We start from the raw sequence: 17,938 nt of genomic DNA on the forward strand, positions 1-17,938 counted from the left end.
GCTAAATGTATCTAGCGACCGAAATGTGTGTCGGTAGCAGGCTGGTGATTGCTCAGGAGTCTGATGGGTTCCCTGTTCAGTTTAGGTGCAGCTCTTCCCATGCAGGTGCCCAGGAATCTGCTGTTTCTAAAACCTACTGCCCTGAGATCTGGTGCTCAGGGCTGAGTGGCAGCCAGGCCCAGGGACTGGTGTGCACAGCTGCCCTCTGCTGGGTTCTGTCCACATCGTCTGCTGGGTGGCCCACCTGGCTAACCAAGGCCAGTCTGAGTGAATAGCTTTGAAGTTTTGCAGATGAAACTCCTTCCCGGCGGCCACTGAGTCCCTTCGTAACCGCTAGGGAACATTAAGTGTCACCTCCTCTAATTAACCTACTGTCGTAAAGCTGTACAAGTCATTGTGTTAAATGTGCATCTTGAAGCCAAAATGGCGAACCTGCTGCAGGCGTGCTCAGCCTAATAGTCTGTGTCTCTCTTTCTTCCCAAGAGTCATTTGGGGAACGTGTTAGTGGACATGAAGCTCATTGACATCAAGGACACGCTGCCCGTGGGCTTCATCCCGATGCAGGAGACGGTGGACACACGTGAGTCTCCCTTTAGCGCTGCTTCTCACGCGAGTCTTCTTCCCCCAAGTAGCATCTGAGGGATTTTTTGTGTGCGTTTTTCTTTGGAAACATTTAGGAGGTCCTACTGTGTGCCCATGGACAGTGTCTGCTGCTTTCTCCGTGCGTCCTCCTTGCTTCCCCAGGGCTGGCAGAGATCCTGGGCAGCCTGTAAGTAAGCAGAGGCCCCTGTCCCTCAGCGGGTGGCCCCAGAGCTGGCCTAGCCAGGTCAGAGTGCGGAGCTGGTGACGGTCGTGCTGCTGAAGCCAGGCTCCACCCGAGACCAGGAGCTCAAGAGGAGAATCAAAGATGCCCAGGGGATTCACATGCAGCCCTGTGTCCACTGGGGGCTCGGAAAGCCAACAACACCAGTGAGAACCAGAATAACCCCGGGCAAGCATACACGGGAGCCGGCTTTGAATACCCTGACCACCAAGGAGCACTGAGCATCAGTGACCTGCTGATGGACAGAGCTGCCTCGGGACGCTGGGCACCTATGGTCCGGTGGCGGTGGTGGTAGGCAGGGCTAGAAAGCTCTGGGCACTGGAGTTTCCTCGTTCTCCTTGGGTGTGCCGTGCCCACCAGGTGGAGCAGGGAAGGAGGAGCAGGCACACCCTCTCAGCCTCTTGCGTGACCCCAGGTCACTTATGAAGAAGCTCAGTTCTCATTCTTTGTCATGCGCATTCCACTTTTCTGTGCTGGTCCCAGTTGGCCTGTTGTCATTTTCCTACTGGAATTCTGTGTGGACCCACGGCAACTGTTGTTTCAGTGAAGCAGGTGAACCTGCCGTTTGGCCTTATCTTCCTTCTCAGTGACCTCACTTTTAACTCCAGGTCGTTTTTAGTGTCGTCGTCATGTTATACAAGCTACCCTCTCGCTGGCTGGTATGGACCGCGTGTTTGCCATGCATTAGCCCTGGGGTTTACCTCCCTGACAGCGTTTCATGTTCAAAAGACCCCTCTTTAGAGATCCGTATCATTACACCCATTTTGCATATAAAAAATGAGTTCTAGTAAATATTTAGGGTTCAAAGAATTTAGCAAAGTCTCACACGCACATTTAGAGGTGGGAACCCACGCAGTGCCGCAGCTCAGGAGGCTGAGGCAGGAGGATGGCAAGTTTCAAGGCCAGCCTTAGCAACTTAGTGAGACCCCATGTAAAAATAAAGATTAAAAAGGGCTGGGGTTATAGCTCAGTGATAGAGCGCCCATGGGTTCAGTCCCTAGTGCCTCCCACCACTGTGCACACAATACCAGGTGCACACTCCAGTCTGTCTCGGCCACTTTTAATCACAGTACCACTGTCTTGTACAGATAGATTTCATATATTTATGCAGAGGGTTTTTTTTAACAACCTTATTAAGATACAGTTCAAACATCATTTAATTCACCCATTAAGTACGATTCAGTGATTTTTTTAGAATATTTACAGACCACTCTCAATTTTATCACCACAAAGGAAAATCTGGACCCCTAGCCAAGGCTGTCCACTGCTTCCAGCCCTCGCCACCCCTGCACTCCTGGACGGCCGCTCAGATCTGCTTTCTGACTTATTTGCTTACCCTGTGTGTTTCCTGTGGGTGGAACCTTGTCTTGGGTGTCTGGCTTCTTTCCTCCGCGGGACGTGTTCAAGGCCGGAGCAGGTGGCACCATGGCCCCGAGCTCCAGCTTCCATTGCCAAACACACCACCCGACGGGTGTCCCGTTTTGGTAACTCACTCGGCTGCTAGTTTGGGTCGTTCCTACTTTGAGGCTGTTATGACAGTGCTGCTGGGAACGTTCGTGCACAGGTTTTTGAATAGACACGTTTTCAGTTCTCTCGGGTCTGTGCCCAGTTGCTGGGTCACTGTGTCTCTGTGCTTCACTTTTAAGGGGACACCAAGCTGTTTCTCAGGGCAGTGGCACCATTTCATGTTCCCATCAGCTGTGCGTGAAACTCTGACTTCTCCATGTCTGACACGCTTGTCCGTCAGTCCTTCTGTTTCCAGCCATCTTCGTGGGGGCCACGTGAGGTTTCTTTGTGGTCTTGACTTCCACCTCCCTAGTGCCCGGGGTGCTGTTGGCCACTCACATACCCGCTCTGGAGAGACATCCCTTACAATTCTTCACTCACTTGGTAATGGGTTGTCTTTTATTATTGAGTTGTAAGAGTATTTTAAGTAGAAGTTCCTTAACAGAAGATGATTGGCAAAAATTTTCAACCATTTTGTGGTTTTTCTCTTCATGTTCTTGATGGTGCCCTTGAAACATGAACTCCACCTCTGCTGGAGCTCTGCTTATCTAGTGGCTGTGCTTTTAGTGTCATAGAAGCCACTGCCCAATCCCACCCAGGTCACCAAGTTTTACGCCTAAGTTTTCTTCTAAGAGTTTATCATTTTAGCTCTTACACTTAGGTCTGATCATATTTAGCTGATTTTTATGAGCTAGGGTCCAGCTTTATTATATTGGGCCGATCTAGTTGTCCCTGCCCATTTGTTGACAGGACTACTCTTCCACATTGGATTGTGTCGGCACCCTGTGGAGCGGCGCTGACCGTGAGTGCAGCGTGTTCTTTCTGGACCTGGTTCCATCCCCTATGTCTCTGCACAGTCTCAATTACTGGAGCTTCATAGCAAGTTTCGAGATGGGACACATGACTCTGTCACCTCTGTTCATTTTCAAGGTGGTTTTGGCCATTCTGGGTCTCTTGAGTGGCCACATGCATTTGGGGATTAGCTTGTCAGTTTCTGCAAGGAAGCCAGGGTGGTTGGCAGGGCTGGTGTTGCTCTGTAGTGGCTGGGGTGCGTGGGGTTCTAGAGGACGTCCTGTCCACAGTCGGCCTCCACTCTGACTCTCCAGGCCAGTCCCTGTGTCCCAGTGCTCAGACTCTTTGCAGACCCCACCTGTCTCCCCTCGGTGTCCCTTTCTCTCGGGGCTCCAGGAGTTTGGGTTGCCATTCCCCTTGCCCACAGTTCCCTTTCCTCCACTTGAAAAGTCCACACCCTGAGTGAGCATCAGGGTGCCCGCTGCAGGAAACCGCCTCTGATCCTAGATCCCACTTGGAAGGAAGCCAGCGCTCCCTCCACACAGCCAGGGTCAGGAGCTGCAGGCTCCAGCGGGAGAGATGGTGACCAGCACCGTCCCTCAGGGAGCACAGTCCTGTGGAGGGCCAGGCTGCAACAGAGGTCTGCATTGCAGCCAGCGTGACCTGTCCGGGGCCGTGCACACACCTGGCACAGCGCAGCTTGCTGAGGCTGGGGAGGGGCGGGCCAAGGCCAGCAGTGGCAGGAGCGGAAGGAGAGCCATTGGTTCCACCTCCCAATTCCCGCCTTCACCTCTGTTGGGACAAATGGCCACATGGTGTAGGTGGAGGACCCCGGACTCTGGAGTCTGTCTCACTGATGGACAGACTGGCACTGTCCTTGAAGTTGTGGGCTCCAGGTAGATCCTTCTCCCTCCTGGGCCTCAGTTAAAACCTCCCTGTCACGGAGAAGGATGTGAACTGACTCTGTGATGCTGGTTGATGCATGACAGCCACGCACGTGCCTCCCTGCCTTTGCCACTCGTCTGTTTCTTTAGGACAGATCATGTTTAGATCATCTCTGGCCCTGGCCCTGGGCGGGGGTGAGGCAGAACATCAGAGGCTGTGGCAAAGGAAGGCAGCTCAGGACATGGCACCAGGAAGCAGAGAGGTCCTCTCACCATGGACAATATATGAACCCCGAGGGCACCCCCCCAGTGACCTGCTTCCTCCAGCCACCCCCTACCTGCCCACAGTGACCACCAGTTCAACCTACCATGGGGGAGACAATGATGAGGTTGAGCTCTCCTCAGCTAAGCCTTCTACTCCTGAAGTTCCTGTGTTGTCACCCACAGAAGCCTTGGGGGCCCTCCTAGCTGAACTACCACACCTCCCCACGTGGCGCTTTGCATGCAGTGCGGCCTCGGGGAAGGTGAGCTTTGTTGCTCTCTGTTGCCAGGTGGACGTCCAGAACCCCCGTCCACAGTTCCACTGGTGATGTGAGCTTGGGCTTGGTTTCCACAGGCCTGCGTCAGCGTAGGCTTTCAGTTTTTTATTGAGTTTTACTATTTCAATTGTAGTGACCTCACTGCGTTCCTCGCTGGCGAGCTGGACACTTCAGAGGGGTTGGCTTATTGCTTTTGCTCCGTCTCATGTGAAGCAACTGCCTATAGACTGAGACTGACTCAGAGACGGGCACAATTCCCACTTCTCCCCGGCTCTCTTTAGTTTCACCATTTGCACTGGTTTTCATTTTTGACAAGGAGTTGACCTACAGTGTCTCTATGTTGACACACTGCAGAGCCACAAGGGTTTCCCATCCTGCGTTTTCCCCTTATTGAGCCAGCTCATTGGGGGGTCCAGGGCACAGCCCCATCAGAGCCCATGGTCTGGCGATGGGGGGCCAGGTGCCCTATCGGGGACGGCTGTCCCCATGTCTGGGCTGCATTGGGCATTGTCCAGCCATGGACATTCTGGGGTCAGGACCCAGGTCTCCCTCGGGTGCCTTATTGCATAGGAGGCTGGGTCAAGGGAGCCTCTTCACTTCCCATCATGGGGCTACTTCCTGGAGCTCTGCCCAGGGGACAGGAGAGCTTTATGGTCAGTCCTGTGTCATATGAGTGTATTCAAGGCCCTGATTTCATAAAGTCAGCCAAACAGACCAGACTCCTGTAATTAATTTAAAACACAGTTTGTTGCAGTCATATAGCACTTAAAAACCGGAAGAGTGTTTGTTTAGTAAAGTGCTGTGTACTTTCTCTGTGTTCATTAGCATGACTGAACACATTTCTATTGACTGTGTAGAATATGTTTACTTAAAATTAGGCCTGCTTCAGCGTGTGAGCGAGCGGCCCCTCCTCACCCCGCACCGCGGCAGCCAGGAAGGGAGCACGGTCAGGAGCTGAGTGGCAGCCGCCCGTAGGACACCTGCACTTAGGGTGCCCCTGAGGAGTGGCCTCCCCTCATGCTCTCAAAGGCTGACCTTGGCAGCTGACAGATTTTGAAGGTGCAGGGTTGTGTGACCCCCAGCCCAGGGCACCATTCCTGCCTTGCTGGACACAGTGCTCTGGGTCTGGATTCGGGAAGCTGTTTGGCTTCCAGGTCTGACCTAGCCCTCGGCTTCTGCACCTGTGGAAGGAACCACAGGAGTTTCAATCTAGTTCTTTGTAAAAAAAAAAAAAAAAAAAAAAACTCCCCCCTCATCCTAAACTAACAGCTAACAGCCACCAAGCAGCACCATGGCTATATAGGGCAGGACCCCCTCCCCATCTGTTCCCAAGTTTGAATGTGCTGTCAGTGCAGATTTCCCGCCCCGGAACTGGACGGCCTGAAGGTCAACACCAAGCACAGATGCTACGCTTACACCGGGACCGACTGTGATTTTGATGGAATTTTCCTCGTGGTTTATCTTTACTGAAGCCTCCCGTGTGCCAGGGCAGGTCAGGTGAATGGTACTTGTCACCACTCACAGCCACCTGATGTCCCCAGTAGGTTGGGCTTTGCCAGCTCCCTCCCACAGATGATGAAACAGGGCTCAGAGGATGTAAGGGTGCTCCTAAGGCCACAGAGCCACAGCACAGCAGTGGCGGAAGTCAACCAAATCCAGCCTCCTCACGGGCTGTCTGGAACCCATGTTCAGAAGCACAAATGAGCAGCTTCACACTGCATCGGCCACCCAGGGCTGCGAGGGCACCACCCAGGGCTGCAAGGACACCACCCAGGGCTGCGAGGGCATCACCGTACTGCACCAAGACCTGAAAAGTGAGAGGAAAGAATTGCCAGCTGTGTCCTTCCTTTCCCATAAAAGGGAAAACCAAATAGTTGATGAAGAAAGGTTGTTTTGATGCAGAAGACCTCCAGCTAGCCAGCGCAGAGGAAGGGCAGAGTCAGAAGGCACATTGGGAAACCCTCAGAGGTCTTAGCAGTAGCACCTGGTGATAAGGAAAAGACTTCCAGAGCTGCACTTGGGGACTCTGTGAGCAGGGTCCCCAGCAAAACCGGGGAAGCATCCCCAAGATGCAACACTGAAAGGGACACATACTGCCTGTGAGGTGGCCTCTCCTGAAGGTTGGCCTGAGCCCAGTCCAGCCTTCAGCCCCATCATCTCACAGCAATGGGAGGGACAGCCCATCTCCCTGGGCTGCCCATGCCCTCAAGAAAAGGATCATGGGCAGGTCTGTGGAGCACAAAAGGGACCAGGCACCTGTGACCAAATGTGATGCACAGACATGGTCTAGAGCAGGATCCAGAACAGCCAATGGTGCAGCTTGAACATGGGCCCCATCGGCTGCCACGGGAGCCTCGCTGGTTTCATCAGGAGTGGTCATGGCATGTGGTCCTGTAGAAAAGAGGCATCTGATTAAATTCCTGCCAAGATGATGACATGGGATGGGATGTGGCATCAGGGACTCATTTTGAAGATCCAGCTAGATTTTGGGTGGCCGAAAGTTGGAACTGGCCTGTCCATGGTCAGCAGCATGAAGCCGAGTGACGAGGCACAGGGGTTCTTCCTGTGGTTCCCTCCACCCTGGGTGGGTTCCAGGATGTCTATAATAAAATGTGAGCAAGAGAACCCTGTGTGGTGGAATGCGCAGGTGCCTAGCCTCCCCGGTGGGCCTCTGCAGATGGAGGTCCTGGCCTTCAGCTGCCCCAGGCCGGGCACATATGGGGTCAGGTCCTAGATGTGGGGCAGTGTGACTGTGCACTTGTTTGTCATAGCCTGTGGCCCTGGGAAGGCAGGGTGGAGCTGTCCATCCTGCCGCCCGGGAAGATGTGCAGAGGCCAAGGGGACATCTCTGCAAAACTCATGTCTTCTCTGTGGTCCTTTCCTTTAGAGGAGGTGGCTTTTAGAAAGAAGAGGCTATGCATCAAATTCATCCCCCGGGATTCCACTGAAGCTGCCATCTGTGACATTCGGATCATGGGCCGGACCAAGCAGGCCCCTCCTCAGTACACGTTTATTGGGTAAGTTTATAACACAGGTGTCATCTGCTGCTGTCCGTTGCGAGTGCTCGGACGCTCCTCGGGTGAGGCCCTCCCAGCCCGGGCCCTCGTTCTGCCCTCCTGCTGTGCTGCAGCTGTGCAGCTTGGCAGGCCTTTGGCCTCCCTGTGCCTCGCCTGGTGCGGACTGTCGCATCTGGACCTCCCTTTCCCTGTCCTGTGCAGCCACCCAGGCCCCCTGATCCCTCTGCAGATTTATGGTGTGCCCCTCCTGTGTGAGAGCAGGCCCTGTGTGTGCAGAAGCAAGGGGAAGACCCCGTCCTCACCACACAACAAACAAGAAAAGAGATGATTTCAGATGGTCAAGAAAACAGGACTCGGTGAGGCATGGGCTGCTTCAGTGAGGGGGTCAGAGCAGCAGCATTGCACCAGAGACTCAGTGTCAAAGAGTCCAACCGTGGACATGAGCAGACCGAGCCAGCAAGCTGTAGGCAGGTGGGACTGAGCGTCTGTGTTCTGGGAACAGAAGCATCCCTGTGTGGCCGGAGCAGACATGGAGGGACAGGGTGTGGGGGCTGTGAGGGAAGCCATTTGCCGGGCTCCAGGACGTAGGGGCTGTCTGGGTTTTATCCCAGTGGGAAGCCGTCAGATGGTCTGAGTCAGGAAGAAACACAAGTAGTAGCCCTGATAATTCACTGTGCAGTTTTGGACCAGCTGTTTGTCTTTGCTGATGAGCAGGGAACTGCCAGGGCCAGGGCCAGGTTGTGTCAGGTTCACCCACAGCTGCAGCACCAGGGCTGGCCCCAGAGCCACGTCATAAATACCAACTCTCATGAAATCGCAGGTTTCACTCTGGGCTCTTTTTGTTGTTGTTTGTGGTACCAGGGATTAAACCCAGGGGCTCTCGGCCACTGAGCCATATCCCCAGCCCTATTTTGTATTTTATTTAGAGACAGGGTCTCACTGAGTTGCTTAGCACCTCACCATTACTGAGGCTGGCTTTGAACTCTCCATCCTCCTGCCTCAGTCTCCTGAGCCGCTCGGATTACTGGCGTGTGCCACCGTGCCCAGCTCTGGGCTCTTTTGATTGTAAGTGACAGGAAACCCAACCCAGGTAGCTTGAGCAAAAGGAAGAATTTGTTGCCTGGCACAGCAGAAGAGCTCTGGGCAGATTGACTTCAGTGGTCAGAGGGTTTCCCAGGATGCCCAGGACGTCTTCCTCCTTGCTTAGAGTCCTCTGGAGGACCCCATCTGATACCTGATCTCTGGGGGAAGCATCAGGGTGCACGCCTTCACCCACGTTCCTGGTAGTTCACACAGAAGCTCTGGAGTTCAGTCTCGTTGTCCGACTGATCTAACTAGGGTCTGGGGCACCCTTACCTGGACACTGGTATCGGGAAGATGCCAGTCTTTGATGGCCCCGGCTGAACCAGAAGCAGGGTCAGCTCCACTGGAACTCAAGGATGAACAGCGAGGGGAGGGCCAGCAAGGGGAGGAAATAGGTGCTAGACATCCAGAAGGTGGACGTGTGCTGTGCTCCATCAGTGGAAGGGGATCTCGGGAGCCGTGTGCCCAAGGGTTGGCTCTTGGGCCCCGTGCTGCTGCCCCTGGCCAGGTACTCCTGTCACTGAGGGAGCACCCTCCGCCTGGCCGAGGTCAGCCTCGGGTGGTCTGTACTCTGTCTTGCTCTTGTTCACTTGAGCCCAGAGCTGCCGTCACTTTCTAAGCAGGGCCTTCCCTCCCGCAGACATGGCATGGCCACAGCCACCGAGGTGGCCGTGCGTGCTGCCGTGTGCGTGAGCAGCACTTTCTTCACGCTTCAGCTGGGGACACTGATGCTCGGGATCTAGGCTTTGTGGTTCTTAGCAGGAACTCGAGCTGGGAGTGTAGCTGCGAGGTGAGCTCTGACTTAGCACGCACGAGCTCTGGGTTCAGTCCCAGCACCAACACATAGAAGACAGACAAAAACAAATGGACTCTGCGATCGCTCCTTTCTTTATACTCTCAGACTTCCTGTTTGGCAGCAAGGTTTAATTACAGAGGTAGGATTGCAGGAGTAAGAACCAGGTACGGGAATTACCACAGGTCAGTACCGGCGTGCAGTCACTTGCAAGTGGTAGAAACCAACAATTTTGTAATGAACTTTCAAAATCTAATTTTAGTATTTTTAATTACCAACTATGCTACTGTAAGAAGATGTAATTTTAACCAATTGAAACAAGTCTGAAGAATAGGTTTTTACTAATGCTTGCCTTGATAATCAAAACTAGAGTCTTTTCCCCTATCATTTTGAAAAAACGTTAAAGTGTAGTTTCATTTCATCTTGGGCCAAAAATTCTTTCCCAAGGGAAGACAATTCCAATGTTAGTTTTAAGTAAGGGAAGAGAACTCAGTGTTCAGAACAGAGTCACTTATTTTTTTTTTTAACTATTTTTTTTGTTGTAGTTGGTCACAATATCTTTATTTATTTATTTTATGTGATGTTGGGATGGAACCTAGTGCCTGACACGTGCTAGGCAAGCGCTGTATTGCTGAGCCACAACCCCAGCCCCAGAGTCACTTATTTTTCAAAATAGGCACACTTCCTATGTGGCTTCACAGGGCGCGGGGCCATCCACCCAGGAGGCACAAACCTCACATTCAAGAGGGCTTCCTCAAAGCCCCTGAGGCTGGGGCCCCGATGCAGTGAGATCATTGCAAATCATTGATTGAAATTAGAATTGAGGTTCAGAATAGTTGTGGGGTGCACTGAAAACCTTACCAAAAATATCTACAGAATATTTTTTTTCATGTTTTGAAGAGGTGGTCTTCCTCTCTTTCTGGTCCCAAAGATGGTCCTGTCTCTTGTGCATGTTCTGCAGGGCAATGGAGAAGTTGGATGTGACTGAAATAGTACTGTGAAGTTCCCAAGGGTGCACCTGTCTCATAAGCATGGCCTTGTGGTGTGGGCTGGGCCACTGTGGCTGTCACACTAGTAGCAGGAAATGTCATGTGCATGTCCACTCTAGTGGTGGCTTGTGGGGCATGTGCTTCGGGTTTTGTGGTTTGAAGTCATCTTCTCAGCTGATCTTGGGGTGAAGCCAATGCAGGTGACATCCGTGTGAGGAGTTGCCTCCTGAAACTGGGGTGCATCTTAGGGTAGGTGGAGAGATCCCTCTCCTGGTTAAAACCCAGGCATGCTCATCCATGGGACTACTCTTCCATCAGCCTCTCCCTAACAGGGGGATTTGCTAGGGGTGTCACAAAGCTACTGATCCTGGGAGGGTAAAATAGAAAGCAGTTCAGAGTGAGAGGCGAGTAAGACACAGCTGCAGTGGGAGGCCAGCCCAGACGGGTAAGACGGCCCTGCAGCACAGGTGCTCTCGCTGTGAGGCCCAGGGCAGAAGGTGCAGTGATGGGACCTGTCACTTGGGCAACAACTGACCTCTGGGGTTTGAGGCAGTGACTGGTTTGCTTTGTGGCTCAGGTTCGTGCTCCAGGCTAAACAGCGCCATGAAGATTTCTCTTTTCTCCTGCAGGGAACTGAACAGCATGGGGATCTGGTATCGAATGGGCAGAGTGCCTAGAAATCACGACTCATCTCAACCCACAACACCCTCGCAGTCCTCGGCCGCCTCCACCCCAGCCCCCAACCTCCCCAGGTGAGGCCTGGTCGGGTTGTCCGATGTGCTTGCTCACGTGGTCTTGGGTTCTGAGGCATGTTTTAAAACACACCTGCTTAATGTCTGATGAAATAGTGCACGGTGTCACTGAGCACTTGTGCAAGTTTAGTTTAAACTTGTGCCTCTAGAGGAGATTTTTTAAAAGCCCAGTTAGAAATCTGTGCATGACATGAATGGAAAGGCCTTCCTGTCTCCCGTGCACATGATGCAGGGTCCTAAAACAACATATGCAACTGAAATTGTCTTTCTGTTTGAAGGAACTCAAGAGATGTGCAGACATGGGCGTGGTGACCACATGGCTGGAGTCACCTGCCTCCAAAGGGCAGATTCTCTTCCTCAGCCGGCCAGTCCTCTGTGACCCAGGAGGGCCGGTTGGCAACTCTGTTCATTTTCATGTTGTTCCTTCCCAGTGAGCCCCAGACTGAGAAGTAGGTACCTTGGATTTTAGAAGCAAGTGGGAAGCTTCTCAGGAGATGGTGCTGATTTTAATGGTTGACCCACAGAGACGCGTGGTTAATGGAACTGGGTGCTCTGCAGCTGGTTTCAGTCCCAAAAGATGGAGTGATTCTCTCCACACGTTTTGCGAAAAGCAGAAAATAAACAGAGCCGCATCAGACACAACCCCTTTGCATCACTAGAAGTAAATAGTTTGAGGGCCGCGAACAAATAGCCATGACGACTAGGATTGCAGCAGTGGGTAAAGCAGGAAGGTTGGTGACACGGCATCTGGGGGCCAACATAACAAAGAAGGTTGCCGCAGACAGCACGCAGGGGTGAGTGCCGAGCAGAGCCTTGCCGCAGCAGAGCAAAACAGACTCGGGTCGGGGCGAACTCCTGGGCTCCACACCACCCCCCCCACCTCCAGTCTCCCCCTCTGCTGCTGTTCCTCCATGCTGGGCCACTGTAAGGAACCCCTCAGCTCCAAGGACTCTCTTGTCTTCCTCCAGTTTCATCAACGAAGGTTGGAATTTAAACTAGACTACTCCTGAACTGCCTGAAGCTCTGGACGCAGTTTGCAGTTTCCCTGGTACAAACAGGTGTGGAGAGCTAGTGGGCTTCCCAGAGCTGCGGGCTGAGCAGCCACGTCTCCCCCCCGCTCAGGAGTGCGAGGCTGGCAGTACTTGTTTCTTACTTTCTGGCTGGCCAACAGCATTGTCATAGCTCTGTCTTGGAGGGCACTGCTGAGGGTCACCATCAGCAGAGCTCAGGCCAGCTGAGGCCCATACCTGTGCCAGGGATGTCATCTCAGTCCATCACCTGGACTAGAGTTCATGCTTGATGTCGGCTCTAGTTTGGGCTGCTTGTAGGGGTTGTAGAGCCTGGGGTTCTGTTGCTCTGAGGTACTTAGAGTGGCCCCTTGTTGACATCACAGGGCCTGGAAGGGCCCAGGGTGAGCACCACCTCAGGAAAGGTGTTAAACTGCTGGATAAACAAGGAGCACCAGAGCTCCCAGGTGATGTGGGGACAGTGCTGTCCCATAGCAGGAGGGCAGAGTCACTGGCAACCAAAGCAGGTGGCCCTGGACGCCCAGCCACTGGGGCCAGGCAGAGTTGTAGGGTAGCGCATCAGAACAAAGTGTTTATAAGGCTTATATATTTTATAACCTCTGTTGTACAGTTTATGGTTTACAATGGCTGCAAGGAAATTGGATCAGTTTTGTTTTACTTGCCAAATAAAACAAATGTCAAAATAGTCAATATAAAATGTATTCTAATTTGGCTGAGTTAAGTCCGCCCGTGTGCAGTAGGGTCTTTGAAGGTGTGTTAATGCTTCCAGGTGAAAACCACTGTCTGTGCCACACTGTCCTCTCTCGCCGTGTGGCGATATGCAGGTGGTGGCACAGCTTCGGGTGCCTCTTGATCCATTAGGGGTTCTTCCTTTTATGGGGCTTGGGGGTGTTTGGGATAATGTTTTCCTATCTGATATCTTTGACTTGACAACAAATGAAATGCCGATGACTGATTTGAATTTGGCACGGAAGACTTAGGAAAGGGGAGTGTGCTGTTTAGTTCCTTGAGGTGTCGGGGTCTCTCTCAATCCCCCAGAAAAGGAACTGACAGCCTTCTCTCGGGAGGTGGGTGTGGTGCAGTGTTTGCAGCAACCTACAGGGTAAGGGCGGAGCTCCTCCTTAGACTCTGGGCCTCCTTGTCCAGCTCCCAGGTTTCCTGCCTCTGTCTCCCAGCCCCCAGGCCCACCGGGCAGCCTCCTCTTGCTGTCCTGTTCTGGGCCTCTGTGCATCGTGTGCCCTGCACCCCCGCCCTGGGTCTCCTCTCCCAGGAAGCTTTCCCGGAGCCCCTGGGCTGGGCTCTGCTCTTTCATGCTGGGCTGTGCTTTTGCCCCTCTGGGGCAGGGGTGGGAACCGGGTCTTGTCCCTTATTATGTCCCCAGCACGCTGCTGGACCCTGGCACGAATTCACAAGGACCCTGTTCTGTAGCCCCTCCAGATGACTCCCCAGTCCTTGGGCACTGTAGGGTTTTTTCAATTGCAAGAGAAATACAGCTTTGTAGAAAATTGGCAGAATGTAGAAAATAATGGAAAAACAAATTCCATTTCCAGTGAGTGAATGCTCATAACCTTTTGTTGTATTTTCTTCAGGACCTTTTTTCTGTGTGCTTTTTACATAGGTGATGATATAGCATGTAATAGCAAGCTGGTGGCTTGCTCTGTTTTCTCGTGGCCTATTAAGCCACAAACACTAGAAACACTTCTTCCAGTGTGGTCTTTGTGTGCATGCTGCCTCTGGATCAAATGCTGCCGCCTGGGCTGCAGGAGAGCGGTGGCACAGCGCCCTCTACTGACCAACCAGGAGGTGGCAGGGAGCAGCAGGTGCCAGTCATTCTCCCCCCATCCCTGGGCGGGAAGGAAGAGGCTGGGGTCCCTAGACAACGTGCTGCCCTCATCTCAAAAACAACGTGTGCTCTGCCTTCATTTCTTTTGTCATCACTTAGATTTCAAAGAATCCCCAGTTGTTCTGAGGGCGAGCTGTCACCCCCAACTTTATTTCAAACAAAAGGGGCATTTGGTGGATCTTTTCACAGATGACTGGCCATCACCTGAGCACCTCCTGTCCTAGCAGGGCTGCCTTCTCTTTCCAGAGGCAGACATTGCCCCTGGGAACATAAGCTTCTCATATCGCAGAAAGTGCTCATGGTGAAACCAGGTACGAGTCCCCTCCCAGCACGGGCAAGTCCCTGGAGGGCCAGGGTGCTTCTTGTCCGTATCCAGTGAATCACATGCTGTGTTTGATGTAGTTCATGTCAAAAGGGGGCATCAAATGGCTCCACAGGGCTCCTCTTCCTGTGTAGGGAGTCAGCTCACACACAAGCATCTCTGCACACAGCAGACAGGGAAGACGGGCAGGCTGCTCCCAGGACTTGAGCCTGTGTCTCTGGCAGGGCAGAGGCCCTGCTCACTTCGTGCACATTGACCAGCAGGGTGGAGCTGGCCTTGGAGCGTCCTGCCTGCCCACCCCTCTCTGGGCTGGCTTGGGCCCCCCGCAAGCCTCCGGGGGTTTTCTGATTCTGCTCAGTGCTGCCGCCTTGGGGAGGGTGTGCCCGTAGAGAAAGCACCTTTCCAGCTTCACACGAGCAACACGCCACCCCCTCTTACAGTAGGGTCTTTCATTCGATTCTGCTGGGAAGGGACTTCTTCTGCTTTTAGGATGAAGATTTGGAAAAGCTCCAGGAGGCAGAGGATCTAAAGCAGTTCAAGTACCAGGAGCCCCCAAATGTGGACAGATGAACGGTTTTGTGTCACCTGGAAGGAGGTGCTGGTGGGACGCTGCTCCTGGCCTGCTAAACAATAGAGTCAGCGACTTGATAAAAACATAGAGACATGGAGCTCAGACCCGCAGATGACAAGGACTCGTTAGGGAGAGCTGATGTGTGGATGACAGAATGAACACACCACATCTCCACAGCCCCTTGCCCTGGGGACCAGGAGATGAAAGGTGAAGGCACCCATAGAGGTGCCCCTGAGTCCCCACAGTCCACGGCACAGGAGCCAGACCAAGGAGACTGGACTGGGCCCAGCAGTGTATGTGTGCAGTATGGCTAGGGAAGCAGCCTGCCTTGCTCAGCAGGGGATGCCTGGAGGCCATGCCCCCGTCACACCTGTCAGGTACATAGAGAGTCACCCACAGCCACACAGACCACCTAAAAGTCACTTGAGTGCAGTGCTGTGCTCTGACCTGGGTCGGCCACAAGCAGCTGGCTTCTGAGGTCCACGTGGGCAGTGTGGTGTTTCTGGGTGGGGCTGAAGAGGGGGCCGCTGGGAGCACAGAAGGCAAGGTAGGGTCAGGTGGGCTTGAGTTACAAGAAGGCAGATTTGGACTCAACTTTTTAAGAAATTGAAAAGTGAAATTACCAACGGTGGAGATTCTGTGGCATTGAAGAAGCTCCTTGGGGTTCAACAGCTCCCTGCTGCCCGGGATGGCCAACAACGTCAGATTTTCAGACCTCGGTGACAACTGGGGTCACGGTGCTTCTCAAGCTGGTTTAAAAAATGTGCCACCTTCCCCGTCCCAAGAGCAGCACTGAAGATGGCCAGTGGACAGGGAGGACACGGAGTGGGCATTGGCTGCAGAGCTCAGCCTGGGCGTCTGCAGCCACCACCATTCCTGCTTGCAGCACCAATGACAGGGGAGGAGGCTGGCATGAGACAGGTGCTGCTGTGGCCTCATCCCCAGGAGGGCTCATGTCTCAACCCAGCACTGGCACCTGTGAGCTGACGAGAACGGCCCTGTCCCCTGCAGAGTCTATCTGGAATGAGTGATCTGGACCCCAGACGTCTAGAACTTCCAGATACTTAATGCCAGGTGGCCCTTGGGTTGGGCTGCCCTGGAAGGCCTGGCTGTGTGGCTCCAGCAGCGGCAGTCCTCCCTCCCATCTCCTGGGTGTGGAGTCACCTGCTCTGTGGTCCTGAAGGAGAAGAGCTTCCCGGGACCCCAGGCCCTGGGGTTGTGTGCGATTCCTGTGCCCCTTGCCCGGCACCACCCTCCTCGGGAGAAAGGCCAGCTTCACACTGGAAGCCACCAGCACACCCTGGTCCCCAGCCTCCCCTCGCGTGCAGCCTCCCAGGGGGCCTCACCCAGGAGGCAGTTGTAAGGTGGCCTGTGCTCCTTGGGGCTCGGTGATCTCTCGGTGATTTGTCAGCAGCGGCAAGTTGTCAGTCACGGGTTCCGAAGTCTGTTTCTTGGTGACAGACATAATTGTAGTTAACTTTTTGCATGGATGTTATCAATCTGTGACAGATACTCTGGGAAATGGGGCATTTTGATTGCAGAAGATCTGTCACATGCACTTAGTCTTTCTCTCAGGGACACCAGGATTCAGTCACAACTTTTGCATGTCGATGTCAGGTTTTGAGAACATAGATCCTTGCTGACCTCAAAAATCGTTCCATCACTCAGGTCCCAGGGCTGTCATCTGAAAGGTTAATGGCCCTTCCTACAGGAGAAAGGAAATCCCACCGCGGTGATCTGGAATTCAGGCCATGCCGCCCACGCTCGTCTGCGTCACACACATTGTCAAGGCCCACAAGCGGGCCGTGCTCTGTCCTGCCTCCTTGACCCTGCCTGACCAGGGACCAGCCCCGCTCCAACTGATGGACAGGCAGAGTGAGTCAGGGGCGCAGGCGCAGCCGCGGGTCACCCTGGAGCCCCGTCATCTATCTGATAGCCTCAAATCCTCAGGCTGCTTTCTGTCAGTTTTTATTTGCAGGATGGTCTTTGTACCTCAGGTGACACCTGTCACCTGTCCTGTATTGGCAGGACTAGAATGAGAGATCCATGCTGCTCAGACCAGGAAGACTGTTTTCTCTTCCCGTGGTGGAGACTCCCATCTGCTCTGAGTGACCAAAGGCTTGGCGCTGGAGGCCCTCGCCTGTGCGGGCCCAGCGGCTTCTCCCCAGGCTTCACAGGGAGGGCGCAGTCAGAGGGTTGGAGCCGGGAGCCATGGCCTGGGGCTCATGTGTGTCTTGCATGGAGGAAGGTTGAAGGCAAGGCCAAGGCCACCCTGGTGGCCTTTCCAACTTGTCCCCAGAGGAGAACAAAACTGGCACAGTCTGCGATGCTCACCATAGTGTCAAGAGGCAGCTGGGAGAGGTGGGCTCTGCCTGGTCCCCTCGGTGGAGGGCTTGGGTTGCTGCTGGGCTTGAGGGATGCTGGCCCTTCCACAAGTCCATTCCATTTCCTTTTCCTTCATACAGAAGCCATACACACATCTTGTTTGTTTGTTTAACTCTTGAGATGGGCACGTGTTTTTTCTTTCTTTCCTTGATGTGACAGGCTTTTTAGGACACAGCCTGGAGAGCAGGGCTCTTTGCCCAGAGAGCTCAGACGTTAGCACTGTGATTTGAATCCTCTGCACCAGGGGGGCTGCTTTTTGCCCATGCCCTGGACAGGACCAGTAGCAGGGCTGTTTCAGAGAAGAGCCCCCCGCCCCGCCCAGAGCATAGGGTGAAAGCTGGGCGGGGCACTCCTGGGGCCCAGCATGATTTCACTCCAGCAGACCACACTTGCATCCTTTGTCCCTGACCTCCAGGTCCTCGCTGCCTGGCCTCATCCCCTGGGGTCTCAGACTCCTTAGTCTGGCTCCCTGCTGTCTGACCTGCCTCCCACCCGCCTTCATTATGTGGCTTCCAGAAGCCACTCTGCACACCCTGCCTCCTGCCAGCTCCTCTCCCCTGAGCCCCCAGGATGCTTCCGCCATGTCATGTGCGGCATCTCCTGGTTCCCTG

At 53.7% G+C, this 17,938-nt stretch overlaps 1 protein-coding gene across 6 annotated transcripts in view; it reads left to right on the forward strand.

The window, feature by feature from the left end:
• Mvb12b (multivesicular body subunit 12B) overlaps window positions 1–17,938 on the forward strand; it is a 176,242-nt gene that overhangs the window by 63,942 nt on the left and 94,362 nt on the right. For 5 of the 6 annotated variants that reach the window (XM_078048223.1, XM_078048226.1, XM_078048225.1 and 2 more), the window contains exons 4-6: window positions 484–580; window positions 7,432–7,561; window positions 11,056–11,178. In XM_078048223.1, coding sequence (XP_077904349.1) covers window positions 484–580; window positions 7,432–7,561; window positions 11,056–11,178 — 350 coding nt within the window. The remainder of the gene's footprint in view (window positions 1–483; window positions 581–7,431; window positions 7,562–11,055; window positions 11,179–17,938) is intronic. The other variant, XM_078048224.1, reaches the window with a different exon arrangement.

The sequence above is a fragment of the Ictidomys tridecemlineatus genome, chromosome 4 (genome assembly GCF_052094955.1).
Source record: "Ictidomys tridecemlineatus isolate mIctTri1 chromosome 4, mIctTri1.hap1, whole genome shotgun sequence".
Taxonomy (NCBI): Eukaryota; Metazoa; Chordata; class Mammalia; order Rodentia; family Sciuridae; genus Ictidomys; species Ictidomys tridecemlineatus.